This window comes from Carassius auratus, chromosome 26 (assembly GCF_003368295.1).
Source record: "Carassius auratus strain Wakin chromosome 26, ASM336829v1, whole genome shotgun sequence".
Taxonomy (NCBI): domain Eukaryota; kingdom Metazoa; phylum Chordata; class Actinopteri; order Cypriniformes; family Cyprinidae; genus Carassius; species Carassius auratus.
The window spans coordinates 5,197,244-5,217,707 of record NC_039268.1 but is presented as its reverse complement, the minus strand read 5'-3'; the positions used below and the strand labels follow the sequence as shown (position 1 = coordinate 5,217,707).

Below are 20,464 nucleotides of genomic sequence, written 5' to 3'. Positions count from 1 at the left end.
GAAAAAGAGGAAGAGGAGGAGAGAGAAGAGAGGGAGGAGGAAGGGTAATTTTAGAAGAGGCAAAAAAAGTTCAGCTAACAGGAATTCAACTTTGACCAGGTTAAAATGGGACATTTTTCTAAGAGAGTATGTCTGTCAATCTGTCTCTGGGTTAGGAGGCTGTAGTCTGCCTCTTTGTCTTGTCTGTCTCCCTTTTTTTTTTTTTTTTTTTTTTCTCTCTCATCAACCCAAATGAAAATTTAATTCATTTGGTCACAATACAACGGAAGTGTTAGGTGGAGTGCATACTGTACGCTTTGATAAAAGGAGAAAACACCCAAAGGCAAATGTTTCTGTGACGGATGCTGCCCAGACATCCTGTGCTCGACTCAGGTCACCTTTGTAAAGGTTGCAGGTTATGCATCCACTAGAAGGCTGGCACCAAGATATGAAGCAGATGGATTGTAGATTAAGGCTGATAGAAAGAGGAAGCGAGATGGGAGGAGGCTGTGATGACTGTTGGTTCCCTTTTGTTTGCACTGTTTTAAAACAGTAAATCAAAACAATATGATGAAAGAATGTGGGTTTTGAAGAAAAGAAAGAAAGAAAGAAAAAACATCCAATATATACTTGGCACATGCAGCTCATATCTTGTAAAAGTTTTCTAAAAAAAATTATAATAAAAAAAATTATATATATATATATATATATATATATATATATATACATACACACACACACACACACACACACACACACACACACCATTAGTAACTGTTGCTAAATTAATTTAGGTGAACCATGACGTTGCGTAGTTGTTCACAATTATGAAATAATAACATGAGTAGGCCTTCTGGGATATTTTTTTTTTATTATAAATTTTTTTTGGCTTGCAAACATACTATGTGTCATATCAAGAGGAAAAAGTGTTAAGAACATCCAACTCTGTGACGTCATACTAACGTCAGTCTGGCTTTCAACACAATGTTAGTTAAGTTACTCAATCTGATGTACTTGTAACTAAATGTTATAGTTTCCTTTATATATAGATGCTTGTACCGTACAATCAAGAAAGAATCAAAGGCTGTTTACTTTACTTTGGAGGTTTAACCTATTTCACATTCTCTCTGAGGTCGAATATTCAATATTCTGTGTGTGTTACAGGATGTAAGGCGTTCTCTGTGTTTGTGTTGGCGCTGAAGGCCTCCATTATCTGGCCTTGAACAAAAGGAGGTGTGTCCTCCAAAGTGTCCATGGCAACTCTGGAATGAGCCACTCTTATTGGCTTCCCATCAGCCTCGGGAAGGCAAGGGAAATGTGGCCGCCGCCTGGTTTGGGAACCCGCACAGACTTGTGTGGAGAACACAGGATGCGACGTGCGCACACAAACTCTATGCTTGCTGCCCATATTCGGACCTTAAGCATGGATGTGTGTTTTGCTACGAATGCTGAGATGGTGGAAAAACAGTCTGAGCTCATCTGCGTGACATCCAGCATCGTTAGAGAGTGTGAAACAACTGCTCGCATTTGTTTTTACTTATCTATCTTCATAAAGACAGCATGTTTGAGTCTACCGCTTTGATGAATGTATCCTTAGTGAGCTTACCTCTTATAAATTTGGCCAAGTCTCAAATCAGATATTTTTATAAAGACTTTTTCTGAAATTTCTTAGACCCCAGTCTTCAAGACACCCCAAGAGCACACATTTTGAATGTTTCCCTTTTCTGATCCATCCCTTTCAGGTCCTGGAGCCTCTATTAATGAGCTGATGAGTTGATTCAAGTGTGCTTGATTAGGAAGAGTTCGGAAATGTGTAGTATTGGAGGTGCCACCCGGAAAAGGGTTAGGAGAAGCTGTCTTAGACACTTCTCGTGAGAAAAGAACCTAGTAATCCCAGACGTCTCTGCATGATTTTTGAGATGTCATCTCTGGTTAGAAAGCCTTACTTACAATTGGTGCCAGACAGGCACCTGTGTGATAGCAGCCCATTGTAATCAGGTAGGGGGGACACCCTGCCAATGAAAGGAAAAGCCAGTCACTGAGACACTGCCGTGGAGCCTGTGTGTGTTTGTGTGTCTCTCCATCATTTACATTTAAATACATACATTCTTGCAGCTGTATGATCTTCAATGTTGTCTAGCCACTGCAAACACACACATACAATCTATACATGCACACTCACACAGGAAGCCACAGCGCTCATTACAGACCATTTCAGAAAAGTGTGTTATTATTTTAAGTGTAGGACATTCCTCAAAGTTCACGAACTCCTAAAAAGTGCTTTCGGGCAAAATTCTGTCATTCGCTTGAAAGGAATCCCATCATGTGCATGTGGCTTCTTGAGATGGATTTGAAATACAGTTGCATGTGTGCAGTTGAGTCAGATTGCTTCTGTTATTTTTGCATTGCTGTCCTTGCTGTCAAAGCATGTTCCTCTCCTGCTTTCTTCTCTTTCCACCGGTAGAGGACCTCCCTTATCGCGTGCCTTTGTTTTTGTCATGTGTGCCGTCACTCTCACGTTTCTTCGAGTTGGGAGTCACGTATCTCTGCTAGTAGAGACAGAGTCTGCATCCTTTTCCTCAGGGCAAAGTCTTTTTACACGTCTTTTTTGCACGTCTCTTTTCAACTGGCGCCTCCTAATCCCCGGGCTCCTTTTCTTTCTGTTGAAGTGATGGGGAACCTATCACAGGTGGTCTTTCAGTTGTGCAAGGCATCATCGCAATCATTGCAATTAGAATAACTGGAATTTTAGGAGTCGGGAATGTGCGGAATTAGCCATTGAGAAAAGCAAGAGGTCCCTCTCTGCTGATTACAACCTATTGTTAGCTGTAATTGTGTAGATTCTGCTTGTGATAGACCATAGCAGCGCCAGTGGAGATATGCCACAGCTTTGTCACACCTTCAGAGGGTGCTAACAGGGTCTCTGTAGCACTTGAACACAAATCCAAAAGACGTTAGATGCTTTTTAATAAAACAGCTTTAAACAACGGGATAGTCCCCATGGAGCAACCTAAGATTAAGTCTCTCGCTTAAGGGCACAATGGATATCAGGATTGATTGTGATCTCAGTAACTCGCCAGTTCCTGCGTCATGCCTACTTGAGTTCAGTTTAGCAATCTTTGAGATGCTTATCTGCCCATTCACCATAACATAGTCCAAATAAACCAAACACTTGGCATGTTAACTTTCTGGGACTGTTGAGGAGCTTTTAAAATACTCTGTTTTTGTAATTTTAGACCTCAACTTGGTTTCATATTTTTAATCAAATATTTACACGGAGTGAGTGTTGCTAGTCAAATAATCACCTTAAGAGGCAAAACCTCAGTTAAACTCCTAATTCTGACACTGTTCTGTGTGAAATAACACGTGGACCTCTAGAAGGAGTTAAGATGCCTTCAATGGTGTTTGCCATTTGGCATGTGGCATCTAAAGGGCCATTCAAAGATAATGGACAGGGATGTGGCACCTCTCCACCACTCCAACAACAGTTCTGTCTGCGTTGGATAGTCACTTAGCACTGCTATCTCAAATATTACACTGTTGCGCCAAGTTAAAAGTCAGGATAATACACTACATATCTACATAAGAAAGTTGAGTGTTTCCACTCAAATATTTGGTTATGAATGCTTTGCATAATTTGTTTTTGTTAGTTATTTTAAATTTTTTTTTGGGGGGGGGTTCTGTTTAAAGCTGTCATATTTTTTTTTCTTACTCTCTTTCTCTCTTTTAACAGAAATTGAAGCGAAGGAGGCATGTACATGGCTGAGGGCTGCAGGTTTTCCACAGTATGCTCAGCTTTATGAAGGTAGGACACTTGTCATCCCAACATCACCAGCTCATGACCGAAGTGCATTGAGTTTCAGTGGCCATTAATGCCTTACCAAATGCATTATCTCTATAATATCTATCGATATTATTATCTCTCAATTACTGTCTATCTCTCCTCACCTTCAGTTTGTAGTATTAAGCAGCATCTTAAGCAGCATTATCTTTTTTAAATACATTATAAAACTCACACAAAATCAAATGTCAGATAACACTACACCTCAGGTGTCCAACCTTACCTACTTTTGACCTACTGACTCCTGCCGGTGTGCCATGTGAAAGGGGTGTGTTATCAGTTTCAGAAATCTGAGTTGTGTGACCAGCCTTTCATTATTGCCCCACTATAGATAAGAGAGAGCCAGTACAGTAAGGAAAAGGTCTTCAGGAAGTCAATAAAATAATCATATTATCCCTTGCTTACTGGTACAGACTCACGTACACACCATTTCAAGTAGTTTGAAATGTAATAAAGTAAAAATTTGTAAAAAGTTGTGAATCCCAAAAAAGTAAAACATTAAATTAAATAAATAATGATCATTTGAGCAATATTAAAGACTCAGTTAATAAAGACAGTCTGGGTGCTCTACGGGTTGCTGACCACCTATTGTGACTCCAACACCCCCTTCCTACGCATACACCTCCCACTTTTGAGCACTGGAGTATTGCAGCTGTGTTTGTTTGGCTGGCTAAAACGAACTTCCTCTACCTTTTCAACACCAGAGGAGGGGAGGTTTGTGTGTGTGCATGATAGAGGGCAGGTACACATTCCATTTGCTGCCAACAGCCCCCCTTCCACACATAAATATACTTCAACCTGTTTATTGGGTCTCTGTTTGTATTAAATTTCTTATCAAATCAGTTCTGTCCTCTCTTTTCTCAGACGGTCAGTTCCCGATTGAGATTTCCTCAGTTACCCGAGATCATGACTTCTTAGATCAAGATGCCATAGAAGCCTTGTGCAGGTGAGACACTCACATTTACAAATAAAGATTTTGTAATATTTTGTTATATTTTATCCTTATAAGTATAACTGCAGAACCACTAATACCATATTACAGTTATGTGTATATCTGGTTATGATTTGATGTTAACATCAAAGAAAACAGATTATTTCAAGAGAAAAAAAAAATCAGATTTTCTTGCATTGTCAGGCTTTTAAAATGAGCTGATTTTGATCATATTCAGAGTTCAATTCAGTTCAGACTGATTTTCTAAGAATAGATTAAAGGAAAAAAGAGAAAGTGAAAGACTCAGTGTCTTGACTCAGAGAAGGATCCATCAGAAACCAACTGGAGCTTACAGACATCTGGAGGCCATTTTCTGGTGCCAAACCCCCCTGATGCAGAAAAACACACATTCCCCCTAACCCAGGGTCACATGACACCAACCAGGTGGCTTCTGGGATAAGCTTTCCTTCTCTTTTGTTGTCGCCACTCCAGGTTTCTACCTCCTTCTTTTTCTTTTCTTCCTTTTTTTATTCCCTGTCCGTCTGTCTTCCTCCTTAATCTGAAGTTTATCCCTCTGCAGCTCATTATCGGGCTTTGCTCCCACCTCTCTCATCCTCTTTTCATCTCTTTCTGTCTCCATGTATCTCAGTCTGTATCTCTATATCTTGCTTATCCCCTCTCTGCCCCCCTCTGTCTCTGTCCAAGGTTTTGACTGTGGCAAAGTCTGTTTGTAGGCTAATGACTGGATTTAGCCTTTGTTTGCGACCCCATGGTTCTTTACAAACTATCTGCTTAAAAACAACTGTCACTGTTTCACTAATTTATCTGTATGTGTGTTTATTGCAGGAGACTGAACACCCTAAACAAGTGTGCTCTTATGAGATTAGAGATCACCCCTCAAAGAAAAAGAGTAAGCATCTTGTCCCTTTCTCTGTATTTTGCTAAATCATTTCACTTGCTACCCTCTTGTGTTCTTTTGTCCAGTCAAATATCTTACATGTGTGTAACTGATGTTTACCTTCTGTGTAGGTTAATTAGAAGGAAGGTCTTGTTTTCTAATCATTTTCAAGGCCAAGGGGCAGTGCAGAATGGCTTTTATGTCCAAATAAAGGGCTTCATTAGCTCCAGTCCTGATTTTCTTTACTCCTGTTTGTCATGATTTTCTCACCATACAACCCCCCCCCCCCCACTACATACCATAAAAGGAAGAGAATGCACACTCTGCTGGTCTGTTGTTGGTCACTCTATCAGAGTGGTTTAAGAATGAGGGTGTATAGTCTAAGACTGCCCCCAAAGCAATGACTCAAACTACATGCAGGATGAGAATGCAACAACAAACAATCCAACTATGTAATCACAACAGGGAGTTTAAGAAGATAACCGTCATGTCTGACTGCAGCTTCTTTTTACATTTACATTTAGCAACACTTTTATCCAAAGCGAATTACAGTACATTCAGGCTATACATTTAGTTTTTATTCAATATATTTTCTGCCCTTAAAACTTGTAAGTCTGAACAATGGCAGCCTTGTCAAGTATGCGTCCTGTTAAGAAAACTGATGACCCTTTAGTGTCATCTTGTGTTGATGGAGTCAAAGGTAGAGGTCAGGAGATGACTTGAGGAAGTGATCTGCCCTTTTCAGACATACAAGCAGAAACCATTGCTGGAATGCATTGATCTGTTCAGGTGGCCTTGTCTTCCTGTGAAAAAACAGTCTTTTTGAATTAATAGCAGATTTTGTGGTCAGTAGTGAAGAAACATTGCACACCAGGTCTTCGTTCTTTCTGATCAAAGGCCTGCCCTCAGGGGCTATAAAATTACAACCCACGTTTTACAGACTTTCGCCGCGTCCGTTATTATGAACCGTGAAGGAGACACCTCTGGATCCCGCGACCCCCTGTTAACCAGTCGACTAGTTTTGCTTTTACTGATTTGTCCATTCTACAGCTAAACTGATACCAACTAACTCAGCTAGGAGTGTAAAATTGTGAACCAGTTCTATTTTCTAGAATTAGTTAATCTATATAGGAAACTACATAATTATTTTAAACTTTTTTAACAGACTGAGAAGTCTACAGCTATAATTTGTGATATAGATCTGGCCTTGTAGCATGAATAAGTATCTCTTAAATATTTTCACCTCCCATCCAACCCCTTTGTCCAGGAGTCCCATCACAGGAGACGTGGTTCTTTTAGGTTTTAGCTTAAGATGATTGCATTCATGGGGGATGGGACCAGACCTGCCCTCTCAGGCTGGGGTGTAAACCCTGAGAGCTGGCCTGGAATTTTGTCCCCCCCCCCCCCCCACCACCACCTTCCTTCCATCCTTACCACCCTCAGGGAGGAGATAGATTAACCAGAGTAAAGCGGAGAGGGGGAATGGTAAACATGTGACTGTGCTGTGACATGGCTAAGCCAACCACAATTAAAAGCTTTTTTCCTATAGTGGTCCCTGGTTTTATGCATATGACACTTTATCAAGCCCAAGAGGCTTGTAAGAGTCAGCAAACTGATTCTCCTCACAATGCTAGATTCATGAAGTGAGGGAATGAATCAGATCAATTTGACACTAAGCAACATGCTTTGTTGCAGATTCAGGTTTGCATTATTTGTCTTTACTTTTTCAAATGTGACAACAAGACTTGTGTCATTAGTGTACTTCGCTACTTTGATATTAAAAGTATTGACTCTCTACCATATTTTTTCAGAGTGAAGACTCTGATGAGGATGAGCCATGTGCTATAAGTGGCCGTTGGACTTTCCAGCGGGACAGCAAGCGTTGGTCTCGCCTGGACCAGTTGGACCTGGATGTATTCTCCCCTCCAGCTGGAGACACTGGCTCCTTCGCTCCCTTCCTATCCCCAGATGATTGTTTTGCCAGAGGAACCCTTCTAAAGGAACGAGTTAATGCTAGTGCAGAGAGCATCTTAACAGATCTTAGTGAGCAGCCAGAGGTGGGCTCTCTGCACAGTGCTGGTAGTGGAGGTCGAGGAGGATCCCTGAGTACCACTGTACAATCCGGCCCTGCTACAACCATTTCCAATGCTAACACAGCCACCACGACCAGGGCGAGCTCAGTTGCTAGTGTTTGCTCCTCCGGAACATCAGGTGCCAATGAAGACTCCCTGTCTGATGGGCTTCCATCACCGCTGGAATGCAGCACCTTTGCATTCGATGTAAAACCAAGCTTGATAAGCAACGGTGCTGAAAAAAGCACACGTTCAAGAGCGAAGAGTTTCCTGAAGCGCATGGAAAGCTTGCGGTTACGCACCAGTAGCAATGCAGCCTCCAAGCGTAAAAAAAAGGGTATAGCTGGGCAAGGTAGGCTGGAGATCAGTGGGCCTGTGCTGAAAGAGGGTCTTGATGAAGACAAACTGCGACGTTTCAACTGTGTGGACATTGCAACTCTGGATCGCAATGCAAACCAAAACCCAAGCATCACCTATTCAACGCAGACAAGTAGTGGGAGTGCAGGGAGTAGCCAATCCGAAGCCAGCAGTGGGAGTGCTGTAAGTACTCCCAGTCCAGTCTCAAGAGCACGTAGTCACAGCACCGCAGCAGGGTCTACCAAGAGAGGTGGGATGTACCTGGAAGGCTTTGACCCATTTAATTTCATTGTGCTGCAACCTTCAGAAGGCCGAGAAGGGAAGCAGAATCACCAAACCCAAAGTAAGAGGATGGGGCCCAGCTCAACTGCAGTGAACAATCGACGCAACCGTCAGAGTTCAGATAACAGACGTATGGAGGAAGAAAAGAGTCAAGAAGAGGAAGGAGGTGTGATCTTCTTTTATTTGCCTGAAGGCCACAAGCCTGGCACTTTTCCGAAAGCACTTGCGGACGGGAGATCCATTCGTGGTGGGGACAACATAAGTCGGCGCCCACCCCGGAGGGGCTCTGCTGCCTCACTAGACAGTCGATTGAGTGTCTATGATAACGTTCCTTTCTCAGAAGTAGGAGATGATGAGGATGAAGCAGAAGGAGAAGAGGAGTCAAAACTTGAGGATGTTTTGGAGCGAGTCAGTGCCTGGTCAGAAACAGCAACTGGGGAAGAAGAAGAGTATGAAGAGGAAGGGGATTCAGATTCAGCCCTTGATTCCGCATCTCCTTGTCCATCATCCCCACTGCAGAACCACTTAGAAGAGACAGAGAACGGCAGTGACCAGGACAGCACTGGAAACCCATTAGCAGAAAGGGATGAGACACTCTCCTCACGTGAAAGATGCGACTCTGGTGTGGGAGCATCACTTTCACGAGCCAACAGGTGAAACTCACACACACACACGCATGTGCACAAACACACACACACAGACACACACACACTCACTAAGTAGTCTCTGAGACAAATATATATTTATTTATTTTTTACTGGAAGTTCTACCAAAACCATTCCTTTAGTAATTTAGAGCTTTGGCAAAACTTAATGGAAAACGATCATCCCCAAAAAAGCACGCTGAATTATGGGACAGGGAGGTTGAGAAGGAGTGAGAGAGCATGTCAGAATGGCTCACCTTACATAACAAGGGATACTTGAATGATACGGAATCCCAGTGGAATGAACCACAGGAATTCTAACAGGCCCCACCTGGTGATAGAGGCCTTGATTAATCCCTGTTATCTGCAGCTGATCCTTAGCTTGTGTTTATGTATGTATACTCAATATGTGCAAGTCAAAGTACTTATTATTTCAAGTTTGGACTGTGTACTTTGAGTGTGTGTGTGTGTAGTGTTACCATAATAAATGATGTGTGGTTCAGTTTATAAACAATAATTTATATTAGTCTGTGTCTATGTTTTGAACATTTTGTGATTGTTTGAGCTAGGTTAGGTGTAACATTTATGTGAACGTTTATGTTGCAGACCTCAGAAACTGCGCTGGCCAAGTTTCCAGAGCTCCCACAGGCCAAGTCTGTTGTCAACAGTACTACAAGTTGGATGTCAGTCAGTTTTGCAGATGAACCTCCTTCAGAAATACAGCCTGCTCAAACTTACCGCTCTACTGGAGAGATACACACCCACCAACAAGCATGGCTTCAGCTGGTGAGGGTTCAAACCAATATGAAAACACACAAAATTAAGTTTACATTCTTTCTTTACTGTTTTACCCTTTTCCCATCTTCCCACCTCTTGACTAGTATTTGGTTATGTCAGACCCCCTCCATCACAAAGCTGTTGCTTTGAAGTACAGTAAATTCCCTGTTCCTGTTATTAGTGTTGACTCACAAACACACATGCACACACACCTGCACATCGGCACATATATATGAGAGCTTTTAATGTGTGAAACCACCATATATCATGATAGTGATAAGCCGAGTATTTGGCACCTAAGAGATGTCCACACATGCATAGACACACACAACATGAGTCAGAAAGACAAACACCCTGCCACACAGATGTCCGCACATGTGTCCGTTCCCTTTTATTCCTCCTGCTCAAAGCCATTGTCTGTTGTCTTGGTGTTTATCCTTTTGGCTGTAAAGGTGGAAACAGCTTTTAGTGGCCCCTCAGCTTCTAGAAGTTTTCCCATGAAATATCCTACATAATTACACACTCATACACTTACAAACCAGCATCCTGTTGACACATGCTGCTCACATGTAGCAATGTGTGCCTCTAAACAAAGTTATGTATGGACTGTTTGCTTTGTATGATTCGACATCAAATTAGTAATATGGAATGTTCCAGAGTAAAGAAAGAGGAGTAGCTACTTTTTTTAACACTTTGTAATGTCCCTTTGTATTTATTGATACATTTTGTGTGCTTTACAGGGCTGTTCCTAAGTTTATGAAGAGGATCAAGGTTCGAGACTATAAGTACAGTAGTGTGTTTGGCGTTCCACTGCAGGTGATAGTTCAAAGGAGCGGACAACCCCTGCCTCAGAGTATTCAGCAAGCTATGCGTTACCTACGGAGCCAATGCCTCGACCAGGTGAGAGATGACAAATGTGCACATATGCGAGTATGCACGTCCAAACGTGTACATCAAAGCTTAAAGAAAAAAGCACAAACACGCCATAGCATACCTTACGTTGGTTTGTTCAGTGGTATATTCAGTCTCATATAGAAAAACAAAAATCTGATTTTGTTAGTCAAAAAAAGTTGTTTTTAAGAGAAAAAAAAAGAAAGAAAAAACTGATCCCTATTTGAACAGCTGTTTAGTTGCATGGTCCCTGTTATGTTGCTACATGCAACAGGGCCATACTTAAGCACAAGACATCTGTTGTTTTATCACCACATACTTGAGTTCAAAACTCAGTCTAAGTTTGCACGTAGCACAATAACCTCAGAAGGTCTGAATGTTCTGGTTCCATATATCTACTACTTACATATTACCAAAGTTAACAACATGGATGACATTCCATTCCAAGGGTGTTTAATAGAAAGTAAGAGGAAGCAAATGATCTATGGACTATAGAGAGATCTCTATCTCTGATGTTAGATGCAAAAAAAAGAAAAAGAAAAAACTGCTATGCAATTTACATAATAGTTACACTTTTAGATTGTCCAGTCTTCCTAACTGGGTTATGTAAGAAGCAGTAGGGAGTTTTCTTAGAGATGCCTTTCCTGTGTTTGGAAAACTTGTGGTCACACCGGTAATCCATCTATTTAGCTTTCAGTTTGGAAAAGAAAGAGAGAGAATACAAATGAATTGTCAAAACATCATAAATCATTTTAAAAACCTGTAATTAAAGACATTTTGCAACTGAGCTGCAACTTCAACACATATTCAGGTGTTTTTACTATTTATATTAAATGTCTAACCATCTTTCTCTACAGGTTGGGCTATTTAGGAAATCAGGGGTGAAGTCACGTATCCAATCCCTTCGCCAAATGAACGAGTCATGTGGCGCGGGTGGGGCCGGAGTCAACTACGAGGGCCAATCAGCTTATGACGTGGCCGACATGCTAAAGCAGTATTTCCGAGACCTTCCAGAGCCTCTACTTACCAGCAAACTCTCTGATACCTTTCTGCAGATATATCAATGTAAGACCACGCATAGAATTGACCTTTTAGGTGTTTTGTAGAAGACCACACGCTTGCACTGACATATTCCTGTACAAAATGTACTAACAAACAATGATATCTTGGCTTTTGAAACAAGAACACACACACATTAAAAGAGCAAGGCATTTCATATCCAGAGGGCAGCTCACAACTACACAAAGAATGTACTATACTGTAGATGCTTGTTCTTGGATGGGTGAATCACTCCGAAAGGGTAAAGAAATATAAACAAGTTCAGGAAATAGCTGTCAAATGACATTTTAGCAAATGCCCGCACCAAGTGTAACTCACAAGCAGCTTAGTGTGTGCTAACCACAGCTATTTCACAGCACACACACACACTATAATGTGTGTGTGTGCTCACCTCAAATATCAGAATCTTAAACAACTCCAAACACGTACATCGCTTTGGTAAACTGTTCATAAACTAGTGTGTAAAAGTTGCCAAGGTACATGCTTATGAAATTTTATTTGGTTTGGAGCTGCATTAATTTCAGTATAATGTATCAGTTATATTTAATCATACAATGTTTTAAAGAAATATGACATTGAATATAATATAATATAGGCTAATATATAAATAGAATATAGATTTAAGATCTCTGTTGGCCATGTGTCAAAAATGTACAAAATTCTTCCATTTGTAATGAACAGAACATGGTATTAAATTGATACTGTAAGGTTATGGTATTGTTCTTGCATGAACAGACCAGAATAGATTTTTAGAGACAAGATGTCTTGTACTTCACATTTACTCCACAATAACTCCAGTCTTTGAGCAAAATAGTTTGATTAAAGCGGTCTGTTACCACAACCAAAATTACGCAGAAAACAACCAGCACAAATGTGTTTTCTCAAAGACTATAGTTGACCCCAACCACAAGTGAGGTCTCGGCATCCCACACAGAAAAGCAAGGGTTTGTGTGTGCCTGTTTTGTGCTCACACAGGGTCTTTCATTCCCAATGCCGAAATTTAACAGAAATCATCTGATGAACACTCGCTTACAATTCCATTCATGGCATATCAGTTCACATTAATCTATCCTTTGCTGTTCAAAAGCTGCTATTCTTCAGTGGCACATCACAATACATTGCAGATATGCTGAAAAGAAAAATTATTTCGGTCCACTTGGTTTATATTGTTGATTTCTGAAGTTTAAACACCCCTCCCTTATCTGGACTAACTCCCTTCCTTCCTTCTCTGAATGACAAAATGAAAAAGAACAGTGTTGTGGGTGTACTGATTGTAACTTATATTTTCAGATTAATTAATAACTTTAAAAAGATCTAAATATTCAAAAATCATTATTAATAATAATAAATACATACATACATACATACATACATACATACATATATATATATATATATATATATATATATACATCGTTCATTGTATTCTTTCCTTAAAGTGCAGAATATGGCAACCATTTAGAGCCAAATTACTGTTGTCTCATCACTGCACCATATATCTGTATCACTGCATACAATCTGTATTCGGAGTAAACTAATGAAACACTTCTGTCGGATTCAGATGTTCCCAAAGAGCAGCGTCTGCAGGCGGTGAGGGCTGCCGTATTGCTGTTACCAGACGAGAACCGCGAAGCCCTTCAGACTTTGCTGTGCTTCCTGAGTGATGTAACGGCCAGCGTGAGTGAGAACCAGATGACCTGCACTAACTTGGCCGTGTGTTTGGCCCCCTCTCTCTTCCACCTAAACACACTGCGGAGAGAGAGCTCCTCACCAAGGTGTGTGTGTGTGTGTGTGTGTGTGTGTGTGCAGTCTGTTAACCCACTTCACATTGATCAGCTCACCTTTTTAAATGTAAAGTGCTTGAGGTGCCTTCATATTTGGAATGCGGCTACTTCAAACCCTATTGTTGGGTCCGTAATTATACTCTATCCTGCTTGAATAACCACCCCATAAAAACAGGAAGCTAGTAAAGAATAGATTTTTCTTTTTAGAAAAAGAGTGTAGACTTATGTAAGGCTTTGAATGTTTGCTGCACTTGAAACTGTAGCATTACATTTGAATAATTTGTAGATTTTTAATTTTTATTTCATCCGTTTATCCCTTTACATGTGTTTTTCTTATCACAGGGTCATGAACAGAAAGAACACTTTGGGAAAACCAGACCAAAGGGACTTGAATGAGAACCTGGCAGCCACACACGGCTTAGCCCATATGATACAGGAGTGCAGAAAACTCTTCCTGGTGAGCATGACTTCAGTGCATTCTATCCAACATAAACACAAACAATTCCCTTCTGTTTTAAGCAAAAAGCAAACAGAATCTCTCATCCATCTCTCACGAACATGAGCGTTATCAAAACGGTGTTCAAACTAGTGGTCTTATCACTTAACACCAGATGTGTCTCACTGTCAGATGCAGCTCAGGTACAAAGACAAATGCACGCTCATTTAACATGTGCAGACAGTCACGCTACAGCACATTTTGCAAAAACAGCTACCGAGAACCTCCGCTAAATCTATTTAAAGATTAATGAGGTTGTTGCACAATAACCAATCCTTAATTACCATACAATCATGCATAAACTGGCCAAAACATAACCAGAATTAGCAGCCATTGTTACATATAGCAGTTTTGTTTTCTATAGATACATCGAGGCTTTTACATATATCAGTAATATTCAGAACAAATGGCAGGTAAGAGATATCTTAGGATCTCCTATAAGATATATTATTATTTATTTTAAAAAAGAACACCACCACCACCACCAACACAATAATGTGCTTAATATGCTGCTTCTTTTTTACATGCAGTGATTTGTAGAAAACCTTAAGTGAATATATAGCTAACCTAAGCCACAAATGTATCACATAGCAAGTTTGTCATGAACAAACAATTGAATGATTTACACATCCATAGACACTCACTTTCACTTTTAGTACCTATTCTGAAGTCAGGAAGGAAGCTCTTATTAACTGGATAAGTGTAAAATAATGAAAGTCAGCCGAAGTTGAACAACATCCGAAATTCAATTTCGCATCGTCCACAAAGCAGCATTGTTTTGTAATGTTCACCTACACACTTGCGCTTATTGTTATACCATATGCCACTGCTTTCCCTGAGCAAATCATAATAAACTCCATGATTAGATTGAGTTGATTATGTGGAGCCATTGTTACCCAAAGTTATTTTCTTCTTAATGGGCTATTTATAAAGAGCAAATAATTCAAAATGAGAAACAGAATGATAGCATCTTGTATTAAAGGTCTTCCGCCCCTAAATCTAATGCAGAAGGTCTGGTCGCGCTCTATCCATCAGACTAATGCTTTTTGCAGAATGAAGATTAGTTTATCTCAACAAACGCTGGAAAGGGACAAGCACTGTGACATGATAAACATCGTCAGTCAGGCAGGAAAGGGACAGCGAGCAGGACAGGACACGCACAAGAGCAATCACAGCAGATAAGGTCCCAACGCTGACACACACAAACAGGATGAGCTACTTCCAGTGAGGAATGAATCACTCTTGTCACTTCTCTTCCCTTCATATTCATTTTAACATGCAATGTACTGATTTAACAGAATTAGAATGATTTTTTTTTTTTTTTTTTCATTTTGAGGCTTACACTAGGATACTACAACAATATAATCATGACTTGTCATTTGAGTGATGTAATACTGAGCTTAAAATTGTAATTTTGTTGGTCGCCCCCGTTGGGGAAGCTAATGCTAATGTTAATTTTCATGTTATGAACTAGTCATGAGTTTGGCTTTTAATTAATTTTGTTCTCTAATGCGTCCCTGCTGAAAAGACTAGCTTGTGTATCTTGTCTTTTGTAAGCTGGACCCTAAATGGGATGACATTTACACGACACCGTTTTCAACTAAAAATCTTTTTTATGCATTTGGCGTTTCGGGGGCCTGAAAATGCAAACAGGTTTCAAAATACAAGATTATGTCTGCGTGTAAACTACATGAACATGAATTTGTGGAAACACTGATCTCATGCACATTATGTTTGCCCGGTATACACGTACTTCAATCTTCAAAAACACAAAGGAAAACCGTTTCTTTTTTTAGTACGGTGTTATCGTGTAAACATACCCTTAGATTTGCAGGTTAAAAGGGATAGTTCACCCAAAAATGTAAATTATGTCATTAATTCATCACCCTCATGTCGTTCCAAACATGTAAGACCATGGCTCGTCTTCGCAACACAAATTAATATATTTTGATGAAATCTGAGTGCTTTTTGACCTTTCTGACAGCAGTGCAACTTTCCACGTTCAAGGCCTAGAAAGGTAGAAAGAACATTGTTAAAACAGTCCATGTGACATCAGTGGTTTAACTTTAATTTTTATGAAGCTACAAGAATATTTGTTTGTGCGCAAAGAAAACTAAAAATAATGACCTGATTCGATTTATCTTGTGTCAGTCTTCGATACACATTCATTACAGTACCACGATGAATGTGTGTGCATTTCTCTGCTTGCAAACAAGGCACAGCACATCCAGGTTCGAAGACTGACATAAGAGAAAAAATAGTTGAATAAAGTATTTCGTTTTGTTTTCTTTGCAAAACAAAAAGGTATTCTGGTCGTTAATACCTTTCTGGGCCTTAAATGTGGTAGCTGCATAGCTGGCTTTGAGGAGTCAGAAAGCTCTTGGATTTCATCTAAAATATCTTAATTTGTGTTCTGAAGATGAACGAAGGTCTTACAGGTTTGGAACGCCATGAGGTTGAGTAATCAATGGCATAATTTTCATTCTTGGGTGAACTAACCCTTTAACATTATGGTTATGCTGCCATACCTGCCTGGCTAGCACCAAACCAGCATGGACCAGCATAAAAAAAAATGTTTTTATCTTTTTTGTGTTTCAGATTCCAGAGGAAATGTCACGCTGTAGGAACTCTTATGTGGAGCAGGGCTTGAGTCCCATGCGGATGGAGGTGTTGGTGGAAGACTGCGGTTCTTGTAGTTACCAAAGTCTCCTCAAAGACAGTACTGATGCCCTTCTTAAAGACGCCAAGGACAAATTCAAGGGTTACGACAGCTGCTCAACTCCTGAAAACGCCGAGCTTGCATATAAAAAGGTAAGGAAACTGTATAAATACACACCCTACTCAAGTCACTTGGACACTGTCTCTCATATTTCCATTTCATGTTCATGCTCTCTTCCTTCCTTTGCTCATTTTCTTGCTTGTGCCTAATGGAAAAGATGTGTCTTTTTTCCTTACATCACTTCTTTTTTTGTGTGAGAGTATTTTTCCAAGTTCTGTTTTGGCCTAGGGCCCACGATGACATCAGTTCGTAGGCTGTTCTAGCACTTCACATTGACCAAAAAACACTTGTGTTCACTCAGCCCAGTTCTTGTCCTTAGACAATGTTTCATGGGCCCATAAAGTAGGGCTGTCCAGTCCTGCTCTTGGAGGACCACTATCCAACAGAATTTAGCTCAAATCATAATTAAACACATGTGAAAATTAATTAAGGTCATTAGGATTACTTAGAAACTTCCAGTTAAATGTGTTGAGGCAGGTTGGAGCTAAACCTCTCCAGGAATAGGATTGGACACCCCTACCATGAAGTAATATCATGCCACGTGAACAAAAGTAGCAAGATTATTGATCTGGAACTGTTAATGACCATAGCGTTGTGTTCTTTCATTATAGGTTCAGGATGGGTCATCTCTGCGGCAGTGGAAAGTGTGCGTGGACGTGCCTGCATCAGCTGAGGACACACTGCAGCGGATTCTACGGGAGCAGGAACGCTGGGATGAGGATCTGTTAGAGTGCAGAATCGTGGAGACACTGGAACATAACATGGAAGTCTATCAGTATGTCAGGAACTCTATGCCGCCCCATCCGCCAAGAGACCATGTGGTGCTCAGGTGATTACAAACACTCAGTCTACTTTAAGTTTTAAAGTCTCTTTTAAAGTCTTTTTTTATTATTCTACAGTTGTACTTTAAATTCAAAGTGGAAGATTTATTTTAAGTGTAAAATCCTATGAATGATTTTGTGTTGCGTTTCAGGTCGTGGGTGACAGACTTGCCCAAGGGAGTGTGTGCTTTGGTGTGTGTGTCAGTGGATCACGAGAGTGCAGCGGTTCTGGGTGTTCGTGCTAATGTTCTGACCTCTCGCTATTACATCGAACCCTGCGGACCCAACAAGAGCCGCCTCACGCACATTTCCAGAATAGACTGCAGGTATTCGATATTTTAATGAATTAATAATTAAATAATTATTTTTACCATAATTATTATGATTACTAATAAAATATGCATATTTGTATTTGTATTAATTGATTTACTTTAAGAATAAAAGTAATTACTTATTAACATATATATATATATATATATATATATATATATATATATATATATATATATATATATATATATATATATATAAATATATTAATGATTTATATTTAAATATTATACAATAAATATAATTCATGTAATTTTTATAAGTAAGGAATATATATATATTAAATACAATGACATATAAATGTCACACGCTCATTTATTTTTTCTCTTTTATTTTAAGGGGGCGTTGCCCTGAATGGTACAATAAGCTGTATGGTCACCTGTGTGCTGCAGAAGTGGTGCGGATACGAGACTCCTTTACCTGCCTGGACAAATAAACACACACAGTTGATGTTTCATTTCACCTCTCAACAAACTCTGATGTTAGAGATGAAGATGATGATGATTTTAAACTCCCTTAACATACGATGATCTGAGCCCTTATGTGATATGGATGGACCCACTCAAATCAACAAGCTGCATAAGTCAAAGAGCTTGCCATTTTGATGGCCATCAAATGACAAGTCTGAAAGACTGGAAATGGGTGTTCTTGCTGCTGTGACATCATCATCGCTGACGTCACAACGTTTGACCTTGTTACTGATCATGTCATAGGGTGACTACATGAAACGGGAGGAGTTTTGCTTCTGAGAAGCAAGTATGTATGTGTATTTCTGAATGACTGTGAAAGTGAGCCTATGCATAGTGTGTGTGTGTGTGTGTGTGTGTGTGTTATTGACAAATGAGACATATTCCATGCACTGGCACCCGCTGCAATATAGTGTTTCTGTGTGCGTCACTGCTACATAGTTACGCAAATGTCTGCCAAGCTATGTACAGTGCTTTCATTATATTTAAGTGAATGGACTGATGGATGAATGGATGGCCAGACATGTTTGTCTATACAAGACGGAAGGTGGTGGCTGGCACACCTTTGAAAGAAAGACAGGAAATGTGTGATAGAGGAAAGACAAGTGCATGTAAACACTTAAACAGTACAGAGGTTTCCAACAGCACCAAAACCAAAGCTGAGACCAATACAATGTGGACCAATTATACATAGCAAAGTAATCCCAGGATTCAACACAGGACTCCAAAGAAGAACATAATACAGTTTCCTCACCCTGATGCCAGTGATTGGCCGAGATCGGTGCTGCAACCCTATAAAGTTAATTTGAGCTCCAAGGTCTCGGCCATTAACATCTTGAGCCCTGGGCATATACCGAAAGGATAGGAAAAGCTTTTCATTTTGGGTTGGATGTTCAGGTTTGATTATAGAGGCTACCAAGGCAGCAATTTTGTTAGTTAGAGAATGTATGAGGGGAAGTGATAGCTGTTTGTTTGTCAGTGTTAACCAGAAATGAAGTAAAAGTCTAAACTCGTAACAAGGCTTACATTTACACTTAACTACAGCCAGGGCTGCGGTCACATCATCAGAGTAGGAGTCCAGTACTCTTATTGAGGTGCTTTACGATTGTCAGTTCTGGGCTTGATGTCTTGATGTATTACTACTTATGTGCCTGTCCATGGCAGTGTTATCATAAATGTTTGTAAATTAAATATATGCTGCCAAACCAAGAATAACGCATGACAATGACAGTTAATTTAAACCTCTCTGTATTTATATCACTCATATCGTGTATCGTATTTTATTGTAAATGTTACACCCTAAGTTACAGAAAGGAGAAAGTTCTTTATCGTTTTTTTATTATTAATGTTATTTCTGTACAGATTAATCGTGGTCAGAATGCACTATTAAAGATATTAAAACAGCATGAACGGTGATGTTTTTGTGTCTAACTTATCTAGGGATTTTAACTGATCAGTTTTCATGCATCATTTAATTTTAAACACATTTTGGTCACTTTATTTTAAGCTCCAAGTCTTGACATTAACAAACCATTAACTATGACTTTTGCCTCAATAAACTCGTAATTTGGTGCTTATTAATAGTTAGGTATTGGGTAGGATTAGGGATGGAGAATATGGTCATGCAGAATATGTATAATATTAAAAATATTCAAATATGTTAATAATAGGCATGGTAATAAGTGACTAGTTAATAGTGAGAACTGGTCCCTATAATAAAGTGTTATCCAAATTCCTGTATAGTTGTGTTCAGCACTAACATTATTAATAGCTAATTGAACTTGTAATAAAACACAGTGAACTGTAATTACCATTATTAAACAAAATGATCATTATTTTAGTAAAAAAAAAAAGCCAACACTTATGACGTACAGTATTTTTTATTTATATAATTGATTGATTGTGCTTACTGACCATCAAAAAATAAATAATAATAATAATAATAATAATAATAATAATAATAATAATAATAAATAAATAAATAAATAAATAAATAAATAAATATATATATATATATATATATATATATATATATATAAATTATTACTTTGAATTAC

The 20,464-nt window shown here is 39.4% G+C and overlaps 1 protein-coding gene across 2 annotated transcripts in view; it reads left to right on the top strand.

Moving 5' to 3' along the window:
* Positions 1–19,817, top strand: part of LOC113044154 (rho GTPase-activating protein 7-like) — a 104,545-nt gene extending 84,728 nt beyond the window's left edge. For both annotated transcript variants that reach the window (XM_026203815.1, XM_026203816.1), the window contains 13 exons: positions 3,713–3,784; positions 4,685–4,766; positions 5,598–5,661; positions 7,461–9,013; positions 9,610–9,789; positions 10,521–10,680; positions 11,529–11,736; positions 13,292–13,505; positions 13,857–13,971; positions 16,609–16,821; positions 17,401–17,618; positions 17,763–17,936; positions 18,280–19,817. In XM_026203815.1, the coding sequence (XP_026059600.1) occupies positions 3,713–3,784; positions 4,685–4,766; positions 5,598–5,661; positions 7,461–9,013; positions 9,610–9,789; positions 10,521–10,680; positions 11,529–11,736; positions 13,292–13,505; positions 13,857–13,971; positions 16,609–16,821; positions 17,401–17,618; positions 17,763–17,936; positions 18,280–18,376 (3,350 nt within the window). In that variant the 3' untranslated portion in view covers positions 18,377–19,817. The remainder of the gene's footprint in view (positions 1–3,712; positions 3,785–4,684; positions 4,767–5,597; positions 5,662–7,460; positions 9,014–9,609; positions 9,790–10,520; positions 10,681–11,528; positions 11,737–13,291; positions 13,506–13,856; positions 13,972–16,608; positions 16,822–17,400; positions 17,619–17,762; positions 17,937–18,279) is intronic.
* Positions 19,818–20,464: the final 647 nt, after the last annotated feature.